The sequence below is a fragment of the Pinus tabuliformis genome, chromosome 6 (genome assembly GCF_031772625.1).
Source record: "Pinus tabuliformis cultivar Carrire ecotype Pingquan chromosome 6, CPIR1, whole genome shotgun sequence".
In the NCBI taxonomy this organism is placed as follows: Eukaryota; Viridiplantae; Streptophyta; class Pinopsida; order Pinales; family Pinaceae; genus Pinus; species Pinus tabuliformis.
Genome location: NC_142292.1, coordinates 406,069,607 through 406,087,846, shown reverse-complemented (window position 1 = coordinate 406,087,846; position 18,240 = coordinate 406,069,607). Strand labels below are relative to the sequence as shown.

General features: G+C 37.7%; 1 protein-coding gene across 1 annotated transcript in view; it reads right to left on the bottom strand.

Moving 5' to 3' along the window:
- The window catches only part of LOC149259028 (Ribosomal protein S18), a 193,286-nt gene that overhangs the window by 59,324 nt on the left and 115,722 nt on the right, over nucleotides 1-18,240 (bottom strand). The window contains exon 5 of the mRNA XM_089417194.1: nucleotides 12,440-12,535. Within this exon, the coding sequence (XP_089273320.1) occupies nucleotides 12,440-12,535 (96 nt within the window). The remainder of the gene's footprint in view (nucleotides 1-12,439; nucleotides 12,536-18,240) is intronic.

The following is an 18,240-nucleotide window of genomic DNA, read 5'->3' as shown; positions in this document are numbered from 1 at the left end:
GTAGTTGAAGTGCAGTGGCAACAATAGACGACTATGTCAGCAGTGAGTAGTAGAGTTATATAAAAATTAATTACCCCTGTAGTTATGAGTTAAATTAAGGCAAAGGGTGTGATCAAAGATCATGCCCATTCACCAAGAGGCACCCGAGGCAGTATTTAAGCCAAGGGCCTCCCACAATTGCAAGATCATCTTATTCATTAATAATATATACATATCATTTTTTGTTAAATGTTGGGTTTCTCTGCTTCATTTAGTATCAGAGCTAGGTCACATCCTCAGTTGCCGCTGCTAATCGTACATCTGTTGTCACTGCTAATCATATGTCTCTTTGTTTCGCCTACACTTTATGCCCTCGCTTGTTTGTTGTTTGTCCCTTCTTGTTTCCCCGTTGCCCGACCACCATTCACCACCGATTCTCTCCTCTAGTCACCACCTCAACTCCCGATCCGTTGTTCTCTCCTCAACTCTTGATCTGCCAATTACCACCGATTCACATTCCACTTGTCACCATTCCGCTTTGCTGTCCTGAATCCATTTATCATCCACCAATTCCCCACGTCTTCCCACCAACCCGATCGTTCTTCCATTGTTGTAATTTTCGTTGTCAGTATTTCTGCCATCCATTCTAATTGTAATTTTCGTTGTCCGTATTCCCCCAACTAACTTTCACTTATACCGTATAAGTTATTTCCAAATTTATGCCCTATATAATTTTATTATATAGTGATTATATAAATTTTAATTAATATTTATATAAACATTATATAATTTTATTATAAATTTAGTCATACACACACACACACACACATATATATTAGATTATTAAATTAAAATATATATTACATATCTAAAATATATATAATTAAATTAATTAATTTAATCTAATTATTTTTTTTAAAATGGATGTTTTTCTATAAAAAAAAAGATAGGATCAAGTTAAGAAAAAGAGTTAAGCCGGATAAATATACTCCACCTCAAACCCGATCGATGTCTTCATCAATGTCGATGGTCGATTTCAGTATAAAATTGATAGATCTTGACGCTAAGGTGACCAGACATATCAAAAAAATCGAAGTGCTCCAGGACACAACAAAAAGAATAGAGAGTCAGCTCAAGCTAGCAAAAAAATCGAAGCGCTCCAGGACACAACAAAGAGAATAGAGAGTCAGCTCAAGCAGAACAAGAATGAATTTAAAAAGGCTCAGGCAGACCTTTCAAATAAGGTAGATCAAGCAATGGTGATGTTGACTTGTATTTGTGACAGTATGAACATTACGCCCGATCAAATACCCTAGAATAATGGGGCTACTCAACATCTCAATTCTCCAGATTCGTCAAAATCGTCAAACTCACATGAGAAACTCGAGTCTCCAAAGACATCTTCCATGCTTAATCAAGAAAATAGTAACACAAATGTTCAAAATAAGCAGCTCTGGAACCCATACACCAATATGTCGTTTTCAAATCAACACATTTTATTCGCCCTATCGATAACTACATACCAACAAAGAGCAAAACTTGAGTTATCCAAATTTGACAGTAACGAAAAATGCAGCATTACTTGGTTCAATAAAGCAGAAGAATATTTCGAGATTTACGGTATTAACAATGATGACGAAAAGATTAGGCATGCTTCCATGCAAATGGAAGGCGAAGCATATAATTGGTATATGTGCTGGAAAAAGATGACACTTGTTATGAGTTGGAGGAAATTCAAAAATGGGTTCTTTAAAAGGTTCCAAGGTGTCAAGGAATAAGAGTTCTTCTCAACACTCACCAAATTGCAACAAAAAAGAGATGTGAACGAATACACTTGAGAATGGGAAACTTTGGCCACACGAGTACCTGGATTATCAGAAACTCGTCTAATTTAGTCATACATCACGGGACTTAAACCCTATATCCAGGTTGAGCTTGAGCCTTCTATAGAGGTAACCAAACAGAAGGAAAAAGTTGCTGAAAAGAAGCACGAAAAAATGCATTGGCTAAAGGTTGAAAGAGCATATTCGAGACGAAGATTTTCCCAAGCCACGAACACGGATAACACAAAATATGTTCCACCACATTTCCATGAAGGAGAAAAAACTAACGTGGAAATGCAAAGAATGAAAGAGGGAGAGTGCAAACGTTGTGGCAAAAAATGGGACCCAAAACATAGGTGTGCTAAAGGAAAAGAGACCAAGAACGTGTATAAGTGTGAAGCAACTAATGATTCAGACAGTGATGAATCAAACCTAGAGGAAATCGAAGATTCCCTGAAATTCTCTCCAAAACTAGATGACGAGAGCATTCCGCGAGTATCATTATCAACTATAACAAGTAGCACCCACAATTTTTTGGACTCAACCATGGCGAAGAGACTCAAAATTTTCACATTTCCCATGCCCAACATGAAGGTTATGGTAGTTGATGGTAAGAAAATTGAAAAGGTAGGGAAATGCCATAAAGTCAAATTGCAGATTCAAGAATTTCATTTAGAATCTTCGTTCTACACTGTACCATTAGGAGGACTGGATGTGGTCTTAGGTATTCAATGGCTACAAACCCTCGATACTTTACTCTGCCAACCATCAAAAGCAATTTATAAAATTTAAATGGGAAGGGAAAAAATACAAATATGGGTTCTAGCCATCGGAGAACCAAATTGTATCATCATCTCAAATGATGAAAATGATTCAGAAGGAAGCGCCAACTTATGTAGTAGTGTCATCAATTAGAAATGTTAACTTCGAATTTGGTTAATGAAGAAGCACCAGAAGTCAAAGAGCTAATTCAAAAGCACGAAAAAGTATTCCAAGACCTTCCGATGAAGATGCCTCCTAAAAGAGAAATCGAGCATACAATAGAAGTCAAAGCAGGATCAAATACCATCAACATCAAACTGTATCGATATCCACATCATCAAAAAACTGAAATTGAGAGATTAGTCCAAGATCTTTTAAAGTGTGGCATCATCACAAAAAGTAAAAGTTCGTATGTTGCTCCAGTTGTATTAGTTCGAAAGAAAGACGGATCGTTCAGATTATGAATCGATTATCGACTAAACAAAATAACAATTCAAAACAAGTTTCCAATTCCTTTTATCGTTGAATATTGGATGAAGTACATGGCACTAAATAATTCTTAAAATTGGACTTAAGGTCAGGGTTTTACCAAATCAGAATAAGGTTGGAAGACGTAGCAAAAACTGCATTCTAAACACATGAAGGTCATTACGAGTTTAAAGTAATGCTTTTTGGTTTAACCAATGCACCGGCAACATTCCAAGATACTATGAACGAGTTATTCCGTCCATATCTAAGGAAGTTTGTGTTAGTATTTTTTGTTGACATTCTAATTTACAATAAAACATGGAACAAGTTCTTACTATATTAGAAAAACATCAGTTCTATGCCAGGAAGTCCAAATGCACTTTTGGGAATGAAGAAGTAGAATATCTCAGAAATATAATATCCAAAGGAGTAAAAGTAGATCCTAATAAGATCAAGGCTATAAGGGAATGGCCCAAACCAGTTAATATCTCCAAGCTAAGAGGATTCTTAGGATTGACTGGGTATTACCGAAGATTTATTAAAAACTATACCCTTATAACTGCACCCCTATCGAGCCTTCTAAAGAAGAACTCATTTCGATGGAATGATGAAGCACAAAAATGTTTTTACGACTTAAAGGAAGTTATGTCTAATGCCCCTGTATTGGCAACTCCAGATTTCTCAAAACCATTTGTAATTGAATGTGATGCCTCAGATTTTGGCATAGGAGTAGTACTAATGCAGGATGGTCACCCAATCGCGTTTGAAAGCAGGAATCTCAATAAGCAAGAACGTCCCAAGTCTACATACAACAAGGAAATGCTTGCTATTATGCACACATTAGCCAAATGGAGACAATATCTCTTAGGGCGCAAGTTCTTAATATGAACAGATCATAATAGTCTTCAGTATCTCCTCTAGCAAAAAACACTATCTACAGAACAACAAAAATGGATATAAAAAATCGCTACCTTTGACATGGATATATTACATAAGAAAGGGAAAGATAACGTTGTAGCTGATACTTTGTAGAGGAAAGATGAAGAACCATCATTACTTGTAGTTTCAGGGGTTGTGCCAAATGGCTTAATGTGATTCGAAGTGAATATGCAAAAGACCCAGAAAGTTGAAACAAGTGCTATAATCAATAATTTTCCTCAGAATTCAAAATTTGAATGGAAGAACGATATTCTATGGTACAAGGGAAGAATTTATCTAAATGCAAATTCCAAATTTAAAGCCAAGGTTCTCAAAGAGTTGCATGATTCACTGTCAGTCGGACATGTAGGATTCTTTAAAACCTACTATAACGCACACCAGCCATTCTTTTGGAAGGGAATGAGTAATGACATTCAAAAATATGTGGTCGAATGTGATAAGTGCCAGAGGAATAAAAATGAAAATATTACGACACCTCGACTACTTCATGCCTTAAAAATCCCGAATCAGAAATGGGAGGAAATATCAATGGACTATGTTGAAGGTTTACCTGTGTCTGATGGTAAGGATAAAATTCTTGTAGTAGTCGACAGACTCACCAAGTATGCTCACTTTATTGCAATGAGGAAATCAGACTCGACAAAACAAATCGTTGAGATATTTTGCAAAAATGTTTACAAATTGCATGGATTTCCCAAGGTCATTGTGAGTGATAGAGATGCCAAATTTAAGCATAATTTTTGGAAGGAATTTTTCAAACATATAGGAACTTACCTGAACATGAGTTCAACTTACTGTTATAGCCTAAATCTACCTCAAGTTGAGAAAGGCAGGTCTAGGGTAACATCAAACCACACTTAACCTAGTAGCTAGCCCTACCAAGTCGGGAGAGGGATCTCTCCTTATCAATCTCAAAGAAAATATGGCAAATAAGGCCTGAGATGATTTTGATTGATTTTAATGGTTGGTTGCTGGATCAGATGAGGAAGGTAGCTTTGGGTCCGGGAAATCAACTCAGATTTGCAGAGGTTTCTGTGGGGCGAGGTAGGCAAGTGTTTTAGCACTTTGAAATGAATGTGATGGTGAGTCTAAAGACTGGTGAGGAGTTGAAGAAGGCATGCAAGTTTCATGAGTCCTCTTCAAACAGCAGAAAACATTTAGAACTAAATAAACCCCAAGGCAGAGCACTGAAACACCAATGGATTCCACCCTTTAATCTTGATTCATTTAGTTATGCAGAAAAAGATAGATGATGGCACATATACACATAAGATAAACTAAATAACAGAGGAGAAAACAATGCTAATTCACATTACCACAAGAATCCCACAAAATGCTGCAAAACCCTGGTTCATTTCCTTGCCAAACTGCAGAAGTGATTTACAAAGTAGCTCAATGCATCCACAAGAGTCCAACCTTGACAAATGACTAAGAAAGTACAAGATATAGGCATCAAACCACCTATGCTAGCCATCAGGGGTCGAATCCATGAGTCAAGGAGCTGTTTCAACAACATCTAAACTAAGAACTACAAAATAGGCATTGGAACAGCTTGCTTCTAAATTTATTGAAACTGATTCATTTATCCTCCAACCAATTCTAACTGATGTATCTACCCCAAGTCATTTTTCATCATATTTACATCATAGTACATCATATCACATCATATTACATCATTAATTTACCAAAGAGAGAAGAAAAAGTCAACTGACAGCTAAACTGGGCGAATTTTGAACAAACAGGCAAAACTGGCAAAATTTCTCCTATGCGCAGCGCTTTTTCAAGACCACTTTTGGAAGGCCTCCCGATGTCCAAATCAGGTGCAGAATAGCTCATTGGAAAGCTTGGTGAGTCTACTTTCTGGGACAACTTGAATTTTTTGATTTGGAGTCCATTTGCCCCTCCAAAAATGGAATCTCCCAAGACTGCTTCCTGTGTGGCAAAAAAGTGGCAGAGAGGGCACTTTTTGGGTGTTTTTGGCCCTTTTGGAGGTCCAGAACTTGTCAAAATTTCTCAGCCATTTCTGAGCATGCATAACTTTTCATGCTAATTCCAAAAATGTAAACTTTTTTGCAAATGGAGGCCCCCATCAAAAGCGCAGGGCCGGTAGTGCTGCGCACCTACTGAAAAAACCTATTTTTTGCTTCAAAAATTTCAAAAATGACAAAAACTTCACCAAATTTCTTGAAATTTGGCATGAGTGATCCTTTTTATGTGCTATGTTGGGCCAATGATGCTTCAGCCAAGATCTTGAGCTTGTCTTTCTCTTTTTTGCTTCTCAAAGCTCTCTTTAGTTTCGCCTTTAACCTCTTCACCCTTGTTTTGCAAATTTTATTCCGGGTTAAGTAGTGATAGGCCATATGGCGCAACATTTTCTTCTCTTTGTTAGCTTTCTCAAACAATTTCTTCGAGTGAATGTTTGTCCTCTCTAACCATGATTCCCGGTCAACCTCAATTTCTTGCTCAAGGGGTGTCATTTTGATTTTTCTTCTTTTTGTCGCTTGCATGTTTTCTCTAATTGTTTGCAACTCCATAATAGCTTGTTTGTCCTCTAGTTGTTTGTTCTCCTGCTCAAGAAAGCTAATGATCCATTTGGCCCTCTCAAGGTCAAGTGACAAGGCTTGGATTTCCGCCTCCTTTTCTTTGATGATCATATCTTTGAGTCTTGAGCTTTGAGGGCCCAAATCAATGTCATCCTCCTCAACCAAGACAAAATCTGTCTTGCCCTTCAGTAGGGCCTTCATCATGCACCTGTTGCTTTCCTTTGTCTTTGTCCTATACCTGTTCAGCTGAAGAAGAAGGCAAAGCCCTTTTCACCCCTGGTATCCGGTGAAGAAAATGAGACCCCTTCCAGCCCTAGTGAAGATAGTACTCATTTGGCAGTAGCAAAAAGTCTCTTGGTGCCTTTTTCATAAGTGATAGCATTTGCCTGTGATCCGGTGAAGAAAATGAGACCCCTTCCACCCCTAGTGAAGATAGTACTCATTTGGCAGTAGCAAAAAGTCTCTTGGTGCCTTTTTCATAAGTGACAAACACTGGCACAGCTGTAGTTTCAGTCTCATGAACATTTGGCTGTCTTGAAGGCCCTCCTTCCTCTTGAAGCACCGATGGAATCACCTAAGGGCCTTTGAAAATCTCATGTGCAATGAAGGTATCCCATGGTTTGTTCAGCAAGCTTGGCTAATGCAAGACAACAATTTTAATCATTGAGAAGTGGTAAATGTTGTTGAACTGCTGAGGAAAAGGTTTCCTTTGCACATATAGAGTCGTCTTCTCAATATTCCTGCAGATAAAGTATGGGAGGTTCATCATCCTCACTCTTGTGAAATGCATCAACAATCTGACATGGTAGGTATACAGACGAGAAAACCTCCCTTCACAGGTGAAATACTTGATGATGAGTTTCATGAGAGGAGCATAAGTGTCCTGCAAGTATTTGAAAGGAAAAACCCTGCTGATTTGCCTCTGATAACCAGCCTTGATGTAAGGCTCATAATGCTCTCTGCCCACATGTTGCCCCTTATTCCACTGTTCACCTACATTAGGGATGCCTGTTGTTGCTGCAATGGTTTCAGGTGTCAAGGTGAAAGAGACACCAGCAAGGTTCACCTGGTCATTGTGAAGATGAAGAACAAACAACCTAGCCAGCTCATGATGATACTTCACCCTTTCTACCATTTCACAAAACTGATAACAAGATTGATGTTTAAAACAGGTTACTGCAAGAGGGCAAGCAAGTAATTCTGTGAGAGTGGTGGGCTCCTCCCAGATGATTTTCCCTCCTTTATGTGGTTTCCTTGGTACATGAGTTTCTTGGGAAGAATCACTAACAGTTTCATCATCCCTCTCATATGCTGAGTCTGTCTCCATGCTTGTGAATTTGGAGTGAAAATTGATGAGTATGAAGAGATTTTAAAAGTATGAGGGTGAATAATTTATGTAGGAAATGACTGTTGTTTTTCTTTTGGGAAATGAGGGAATGACTGATATTATGACTGTAGAGGAGGGTTTAGATAATGGAATAGATGTAGTGAGGGGATAGAAAATGGGAATTAGGGTTTGGGAATATAGTATAGGATTAGGGTTTGGTAAATGGAAATGGGGTTTGGGAAGTGAGTGCTAATAATGTTGGGAGAGGGAAAGGGAAAGGGGTTTAGGGAATTTTAGTTAAAGGGCATGGGGTGTGGAAAGATAATCAAAGGGGAATAAAAACAACAAAAGACAATACCCTATGCAAAATTTACAAGACAATTTGGAGACAGCTAGGGTTTAGTGTTTTTGACATATAAATCACCACCACTGATGAAAAATTCTTTGCTAGACAGGATGTGAAGCTTTACATAAATTTTGTACATAAAAAACAAAAAACAAAAAAAAAATTCTATTTTCACCTCAAAACAGAGTTTTGAGGTAAAAACCATTTATTGAGCATATCATCAGTGAATATATGGTTACATAAATTTTGTACATAGAAATAAAAAAATAAAAAAATAAAAAAAACTATGTCTTCACCTCAAAACAGAGTTTTGAGGTAAAACCCATTTATTGAGCATATCATGAGTGAATTTATGATCTTATGAACTTATAAAACCTCCTCATGTGCCTGCTGACCTTTTATTGAGTTTTGGATGACCATGGTGGCAAACCCTAGACCTAGTGAGACCTAAAACCCTAAAACTAGCTTTTGCAAATGAAATGACACAAAATGACAGTAAATGACCTAAACATGTGAAAACAGGCCAGTAGGTAAATGCCATGAGGGAAATTAACAATGAACCACTACCATCAGTTGATCCATGACCTAATGGAATGCAGCTGATCGGATGGGACACCTAATATGCATGCAAAAAGAGAAATTTGATCACTGATGGAGGGATGAAGATACCGACACTAACACTTACCATCCTCAAAAGGATGGCCAAAACAGAGGTTGTCAATGAATGTTTAGAAGCCTACTTACGTTGTTATGTCACAGACAAACAAAATAAGTGGGTTCAATGGTTACATCTCGCTGAATGGTGGTACAATTCTACTTACCACGCGTCAACGAAAACGACTCCATTTCAAGCTCTGTACGTTTACGAACCTCCGAAATGGAAGGACTTTGCTATCATCGAGACAAAGCTTCCAATATTAAAACCAGTTAGAGGAAACCCAAAAAGTAGTCCAAACTCTAAAAGAAAATCTAAATAATGCAAGGAATCGTATGAAGCAGCAAGCTGACTGAAACAGAACCGGGAGAGAATTTGAAGTTGGAGAATGTGTCTTTGTTAAACTCCAGCCTTATAAGCAATTGTCCTTAAAACAGAAGGGAAAAACAAATTGGCACCAAAGTTTTATGCACTGTACGAGATCAACAAAAAGATCATCCAAGTAGCATACAGTTTAAGCCTTTTCAATAAAAGTCATGTTCACAACGTTTTCCATGTATCCTTCCTTAAAAAAGCACTTGGTCAACATCAATCAGTGCAAACAACACTTTCGACTTTAGCTGACAAGGGAAGGGTTATTCTAGAACCAGAAGGTATGATCTCCATCAGGGAAAAGAAATTGTGATCACAATTAATCAAAGAATACCTAATCAAGCGGAAGGACTTACCAGAAGAAGAAGCTTCTTGGGAGACAGAAGTGTTTCGTCAACAACACTCATCGTTACGTATGCTTTGAGGACAAAGCATCTTTTCAGGAGGAAGGCAATGTTATATAAAAATTAATAATCCCTGTAATTAATAATTATTAGTTAAATTAAGGCAAAGGCACCAAGAGGTACCCGAGGCAATATTTAAGCCAGGGGCCTCCCACAATCGTAACATCATCTTATTCATTAATAATATATAAATATCATTTTCTGTTAAATGTTGGGTTTCTCTGCTCCAAGTAGTGGCAGTTGTGAACAATGACAACAGTGAGTGACAGCAATAGCAACAATGGCAGTAGTGAGTGGGAGCAATAGCAGCAGTGGAAACAGTGGATAACAACAACAGCAGTAGCAGAGGATAGTAGCAGCAACAGTAGTGGTAGGTTGTAGTTGGGTCATTGTCCCTGGTATGGGAACCCTGGGAGCATTTGCTTCCTTTCAGCCCTGTCGGTAAAACCCCTAGTGAGTCTTGTACTTCTTTCCAAATTCATCTGGTAAAGTTGTATGTAAACCATACATAACCAAAGCTTGTTGAGATGAACTTTTCGTGTATTATTCATGTGATGTTTTATGTTCTGATTTGATGCTCTGAACAAATAATGGAATCTAACCAATTGTGAAAAAATTAGGAAATATTGATTCACCCCCCTCTAAGTATTTCCAACATAAGCCTAGTGAAGGCACTGGTAGGGAGAATGGAGGATTGGATAAGCATTTGGGACCGATACTCCTGGAGGAAAGGTATCCAAGATAAGAGTAGTCTTGAGGACCTATATTCTTCGAGGATATGGTATTTGAGATAAGTATAGTCTTGTGAGGGCACACCTGGTGAACATCCGGATAGGGTATGTGCCTGGAGAGATGCAGTGGTGGTGTCCAAATTTATGCTTCTCATCATTGTGCTATGATCTAGCGGAGAGATAGAGCTTGTCAGTCAAGGCCTTGCTATGTTTGACAATGTTGGTTATGATGATGATGATGCTTATCAATCCAAACTCTTCTTATGAGAATATTTCAATTTGAGAGTATCCCGGTATCCTGTTGTGTCATTATGAATACCTCCCTAGTTAAGAGGGAGTGTTGAAAATGTTGTCGGTCTTCATAAGGTAACTCAACTATAGTATTGAAATATTTATTATGTTCATTTATTACATTCATTATTATTATTATTATTATTATTATTTAGTCAAAGCATGTTCTCCATGCTTCGGGTTTACTGAGTCAAAAAGAAAAATTGTCATGGGTCAAAGTCCCATTTGGACTATTTGTAAGAAAAAGAAATTTTTTATTTTGAGTCAAAAGAGTCAATTTGTCAGCCAAAAGACCATGTCAGCCCTGCCTGGACAAGTCAGCCTAGAAGAGACACCTATTCGACCTCCTGGAGAGCTATATATAGAAGACCCTTTGACCTCATTTGATCACTCTCTCATCAGTTTCTATGCCAAAATAGGAGGAAAAAAAGAGTGAAGTCCAGGGAGAGAACCTGCGAGTATTTTTTCTTGCTTCTGGGGCAGATTCTTTGAAATTGCAGGTCTGAAAATTGCATGTCCGAGTTGCAGGTCCGAGTTCTGAGACTTGACCAGATTTGTTGAGGTTTGACCAGTGTTGACTTTCATTGACTTTGACTTGGTGAAGAAGGTTTGATGGATGGCTGACTTGTGTCTATGTGAGAGTCTTTATCTTGGTTTTGGGTCTTGGATATCTCAATTTGATCTGATTCTATAAGAAAAGAATTTGTTTGGGTTTCCCCCTTGTGGGGTTTTGTTACTTTTACCCTGGCTTGGAGCCTACATCTCTGTGTTCTTTGTCTTTTGTGATCTTCATGTACTTTATATTTTGGTAATTGCTTGATGAAGACATAATAAAAGAAATAAAAACCAACAAACATTCACAAGTAATTATCAAGTAACAGGAACCAACCCTAATCTACTAGCATATTGATTTCTCAACACTTTTCACACATAACAATGGCTAGAGTGTTGTTGTTCCTCCCATTCTACCCATGACTTACGTGACTTTCTCTTCCTGTAGTAGTCTTTTCTTCTCATATATTGTCTACAGTTTACCCTTGGGTTCACTCCTTTTCTATCGTATCATCTACGCTTTCTCTAGTCTAGGTTATATATTTTATAATTTTAGTTTCTTGTCTTTATGGAGATTCTCTAGAAACTACTTATTGTTAATCATCGTTTTTCCATCTTCTATAGACCTGTTTAGGCATTAATGGACATTAATATCATTTCATTTCATTTTTTCACAATCATGTCCGCATGCCTCCAATCCAATGAACACCCTTATCCCCAACTTTCTTCATCATAAATCATGAAAATATATTTGAATTTACACCGTGAGTTGATGCTCTGCTACATTAGGATGTCCTCATTTCCAAATATAATTTCTTACAAAAAGAAATTCCACAGTGTCAATGTATAGGCGATAGCTTTTATTTGTGCATCTCAATAGACCTCCATCTCACATAAACACATTTATTAATTTCAATATAACATCCAATATGATAAAACTACAAAATAATTAGTGAAGGCATGATACAATCGAAGATTATCCCTATGAAATCATACTTTTCCATTGGACATCTCAAAGAAGAAAACCCACAGATTGCATTCACATTCTAATTAGAAGGTGCAACATATGCAAGGGAGTCTGTTACCCTAAAATCATAAAACTACAAAATAATTAGTGAAGGCATGATACAATCGAAGATTATCCCTATGAAATTATACTTTTCCATTGGACATCTCAAAGAAGAAAACCCACAGATTGCATTCACATTCTAATTAGAAGGTGCAACATATGCAAGGGAGTCTGTTACCCTAAAATCTGCTTTCCGCAAGACTTCATTGGTGGTTGTTTGAAATTCAGGCCGTTTAAAAGGTCTTCGCACTGCTGGCTTTGTAAGATCAAGATCCTGGAAAAATATTAAAAAAAATGTTGTCATTTTCATCTGCAACTATATTGAAAATGCACACAATGTTCAATGCTACGATAAGACCAACAAAACGTACAAGAAGATAACATGATAAAAACCAAAGAAACTAACAAAACATTTAAAATGGCATTTGATACTAGAGAGTAACTCTAGAGAAAACAATAAAACACCTTTAGTCATATTTGTCATAAACATAAAATTATCCCGATTCTATTAAACTTGATGCCTATATGAGGAATATTACAAAACATAATGGGGGCAGAATTCTTATGAAATATACCGAAAGTGCATTATGCTTTATGTCCTTGTTCTTATGAAGACCAAGAATATGAGAGTTTTCACAAGGAAAAGGTTGCTCTAGAGCAATTGTGGAAATTTATTAAAAGAGCATCGATAGAGGTTGTTGGGACTCACTCCCCTCATCAAGTTCACTATTATGAGGAAATAAGGGCATTGGAGGGCCTCAACCTTCACCCTATGAATCTAATTAAGGTGATCCTCGTTCCAAAGCATGTGGGCGCTTAGGATCTTCCTTAGGAGCATTGGTCCATGTTCAATTTTGATGGAGCTTTTAAAAGGAAACTGGGTTTCTAGGGGCCAGCGGCATTGCTAGAGATAAAAAAGGCCAAATCAAATGGCTCTGGTGCAGATTCCTCAGAAAATCTATAAATAACACTGCAGAATGGGTTGCAATGATGTAGTGTATTGATATTGCGAGATCTCTAATGCATAGAAAAATGATCATTAAAGGGGATTCAAAATCTTGAATGAATTCCCGCGCAAAAGCAGGGGGGTCTATCACGTGAATTGGAAGCAATCATAGAATGGGTTAATAATGTCGAGCTTGACTCCAAGGAGATTTGTTATAGGCATGTTCGAACGCATATTGTTGGCTAACAAAGCAGTCTCATCAAGACACTTTCATCTCAAAAAATCCAGAGTTCCCTCTATCTAAAGCAGGTAATTGGTTGGAGACATTAGAGGACAGATGGCATCCAATAGTGGAATTTTACTCGAATCTCAAGGAGGTGTATTTTCAACATGAAGATGAACCACTCTTCTAGAGATAAACTATCATACATTCCAAACCTTTATTTCTTTCTAATGATCAGAGTACTGAAGATCTGCCCAAGGTCAACGCAGAGAAGCATATAATCTCTATGTCTGGTTTTCACAGGGATATCCTCTACTATTAGTTATGAAAATAGTTGGGTTCACTACCTTTATCTGGTATGTTGTGCCCTTTGGATATTGGAGGAGACTTGGATATGCTATGTGCATTCCAAGATGGTGATACCAAAGAGTTCCAAGAGGGACCTGTGGATGGTCATCACAAGCAGAAGTGAATGACTGAGCAATGCCTAGAATTCAATCCTGTAGAATTCTAGCACGCATTTACTTCCTCCATCTGATGGCTTCCAAAGGATCAACAACTGATGTCTTGAAGCCCCAGTTTGACAACATCACAAAGGCACTCAAGGAGAGACAACTGTGCCTGAAGGAGATCAACAGCATGGCAAGCCAGATGGGGTGGCCTGAGGGCATTTGTAGGAAAGAGTGTTAAAAGGTAGCAAAGAAAATATAAAAAATCATCCTAGGATATCGATCAAATTGTTTCCAACTATGTTTTCCGTTGACAAGCAATTTTGATTTGTTAAATTATGCATGTCTTGTTGCTTTGGCAGCTAGATTGTCTTTGTATCTGCGCTTACTGTTACTGATATATGTAGGACTTGGTGCCTGCAATCTCTGTCTTTGTTTCTTTGGGCCACTTCTAGTATGTTAGCCGGAATGTGGCTGAATGCAGCATGCCATTGTGAAATGAAGCCTGGCATTGAAGTAATTCTCTGGTTGCCTGACCTGGACTTTTGTTGATATAATTCCTTTTTTCAAGCAAACACATATATATGAGGAAAACAATGGAGAGGAACGCTGATATACAGAGGGAATTTTCTCAAACCATGGAAGATTTGAGGGTTCTACACAGGTGCTCGATCCTTGATGCAACAACCACCACAAGAATAATCCCTTTCAAGGAGTTATGGATTGTTCGAAGGTCCATCAGGGTGGTTTTTTCATGGACAAAAGTGGTTTGATGTCCCCAAAGGAGATTTGAGACATTACAAACCTTAATAGAGTATTCCATCACATTTTTCAGGAAAAGTTGTCGAAGAGGAGTTTTTTCACAGAGGAACCTCCCTTAACCATTGACAGTCATATCTACCCTTCAGAAGAGGAAGTTCTCATTGCATAAACAGGAAAATCACTCTATCATGCAGGTAGCCCTGTGAAGAACGATGGATTAGTTGGAGTTTGTATACTTGCTTAATACTAGCGCTGCATTATCTATGAATCCCTGGAACCCTCATCTCTCCAGTTTGTTTTGCAGAAGTAATCATTCAAATTTGTGGAACAAAGACCATGGCCATAAGAATGCAATGAACTGTTATGGATCAGGGAAAATGATCAAGTGTTTGGATCTATGTTGCCAGGAAACGTGGGTTCGAGGACAGGTACGGGTGCGGGGACGGGGACGGGGACGGGTACGTCATTTTTCGAAACAGGGTGCATGGGTTCGTCAGGGATATATATATATATATATATATATATATATATATATGAATTTGTATATTTTTCAACTTTAAACAAGAAAACTAAAATATTTATGATTTAAACTTTAAATATTTAAACATGCACATCATTGAACATTCAACATTCACAATGAAATTTCAAAATTTCTAGTCTGATATTAAGTCTAAATTGGAGTTTACATATTAATAATAATCATGATATATGTCCATTTTCATACTACATTGAAAATTTGTCTTAAGGCATCTCCAAACAAGAACTGAGAAATTTTAAAATACTAAAATAAAAATATCTAATAGTCAACAATGGCTTCCTCAAGCCATGTCATCAGCATCACTCAGATCTTCAGTTAGCATGCTCTCTAGGTAGGGATCACTCTCATCTTGAGTCTCTTGCTCATCCATAACAGCTGGAGGTAGCTCAATAAGGCCATCTAGTTGTATCTCCTTGTCCACACACATAGCATCGTTTGTGTATTGGTCCCATCTCTTGAAAGGACCCTCCTTGTATCCAGGGTCTTTTCGAGATATGAGACGAAGTGTGCTATGAACATACACTAAGTTCTTTGCCTTCTTTGAGCCCAACATATTTCTCTTTACTAAATGGATAAAGGCATAGGTACTCCAATTCCTCTCGCAAGATGAAGAACTAACTACCTAGAATATTAGGGGAAGCCCATTAAATTAATTAAAGATTAAAAAATAAAAACTAAAATGAACCCGAAAGAACCCAAAAGAACCCGATTTTTGGGGTTTCAAGTACCATCACAGGGTTCTCCGTACCCATCAAGACAAAAGAACCCAATTTTTTTAAATGAAGAATCCGGTTCTTCATAGAAGAACCCGGTTCTTATGGGTTCTTCTCAGAAGCACCCGAACCCGAATCCGGTACTTAGGGACGAGAACCCGGGACGGGTTCGAGAACCCCACGCACGGGTTCGGGAACCCATGCAACATAGGTTTGGATCAATATTGAAAGAAATCATTACAGAGAATATATTACCAAGGTTCCAGAAAGAAAATTATCTAGAATATCAAGAAAAATTTTGGAAATTATTGACAAATATTGACAAAGAATAAACAGACTTGAAGAATTCTGACAATATTGAATAAATCAGCAACCAAGAAAACTTGGTAGGAACTGGAGATATTTGCAACACTAGTTTGGATACATATGGATATCATTATCCTAGGGAATATTTCTATGTCCCTCATCTATTCATTCATCAAGGTAAGTAATCATGCTTCAATAATATTTCCCTATCACACTTACCCATATCAGTGATTAGAGAGAGGAAGTTTTGGTTTTCCCCATAGTCTGCATATTCACAATGTTGGGAATAAGGCAAAGGGGCTCCCAAGATAGGTTGAAAGGGAATGAGTCATTCTCAGTTGTATAACTATAAGATCTAGCTGAAGGGGAAGCACAATGATAATGCAATGAACAATGGACAACGAAATGAACTCAAAGAAGATATTCAATATTAACTCTGGTTCATCATTACAATAGCATATGTCGCTTTTATAAAGATTGTAAATGGTTATAAGATCTAACTACTACTTATTTGAGAGGCAGTGGTTGAGGATTACCTCAACCATCATCCAACAATAACTTAACTCCTAACAACTGGGCATTATTACATAAGCCTACATTATAATCTAACACCCACTCTCTCTTAAGGATTACACCACTAAAAACAAAAATCGCTGCAAGCAAACACATTGACACAACAAAAAATAGAACCAAGCATCCTTTACGGGCTTTTTCTTTGAAAACAACGCTTGGACTAGTAAAACTCCTTCAAGATGCTCCATATTCCACAGAAGTTATAATATCCTAGCTCTAAGCTAAGGTTACCAACATCATTAGAGATCATTAGTACTTGAAATGTCTCATAACCATTGTAAACGTATGACGCATGTCCTATAATGCCAGTAAGGTATAGTTTCTCCGGCCCACAAGCATCCAGGAATATTGAATGCTTTCCACTACATCCCTCCCTATCTTCAAAGTGTGGTCCTTTTTAAAACATGAATTTTTCAGCAGAGTCCACTCCATTGTTTGTATCTTATCCGAATTGGATCATTATATTGCTTGTCATCTATCTCGATGCTTTCATGGTGGGAAAGGGGAAGGAATCATTTCACAAGACCCAATTTGGAAAATTGGGGTCTGAAACCTTCATGCAGCGTTTTGATGCATCAAAGAACATTTTTTGAAGGTAAAACTTTGTGGCTTTAGAGCCGCACCTTTTCATAATATGCTAAACACAGAGACCTTTGCAACAGCGCAAGAATTGTGTCAATCGGAGTCTGTATGCAAATTTTACGCCACTCAGAAGTTGACCTTCCTGTTTTCACCAACACAATTCAAGAGGATGCAAGGGCTAGCCACGTGATCATGATGAAGAAGACTCTAGAAGAGCCCATATTTAACTCTAGTTAAGAGTTGAGGTAGTCAAACCTAACCACTAGTATGCTATTGGGTTGTGTTATAACCGGGCCACTAGGAGGGGAAGGGGTTCCATTCTTTCAAATGCATTTGTTCCATAGATAAGCAAAAGTAGCCGAGAGGGGAAAGAGATAGAGCACACAAAGTAGATTTGTGCATTGTAGTAGCCCATGGGACACAGGCCATACTTCTTCGTACTCGAAGCCATTTTCTATTCACAGAAAGAGAGAAAATTTGCTACTCCTCTCTATGTGTAGGAGGACTTGCTCTTTAAAAAATAACCATGAAAACAATGGTGAATATATTGGGCTCTGAAATGGAGGAATTAGTCTAGCATACTAGGAGATGCTTTGAATTTTATGAAGTCGTTGAGGAGCCAACAAGTTGAAGCGAGGAGAAAATGAGATTGAGCATAATGGCAATTCCCAAAGCTTGTGTCCACGTAGGCTATACAATTCATAGCTTCTATTGTGTCTTCTAGCCTAATATCATATCAAAACAATGTTTTTCAACTAGATATGCAATTTGTACGAATGGTTGTGATTTGTTGGATTTCAATTAGTTTGGCTACTCTAATACATCTAAGAATAAGATCTAGCTAAATGTAACTACTTATTCGAGATGAAGTGGTGGAGTGATTAGCT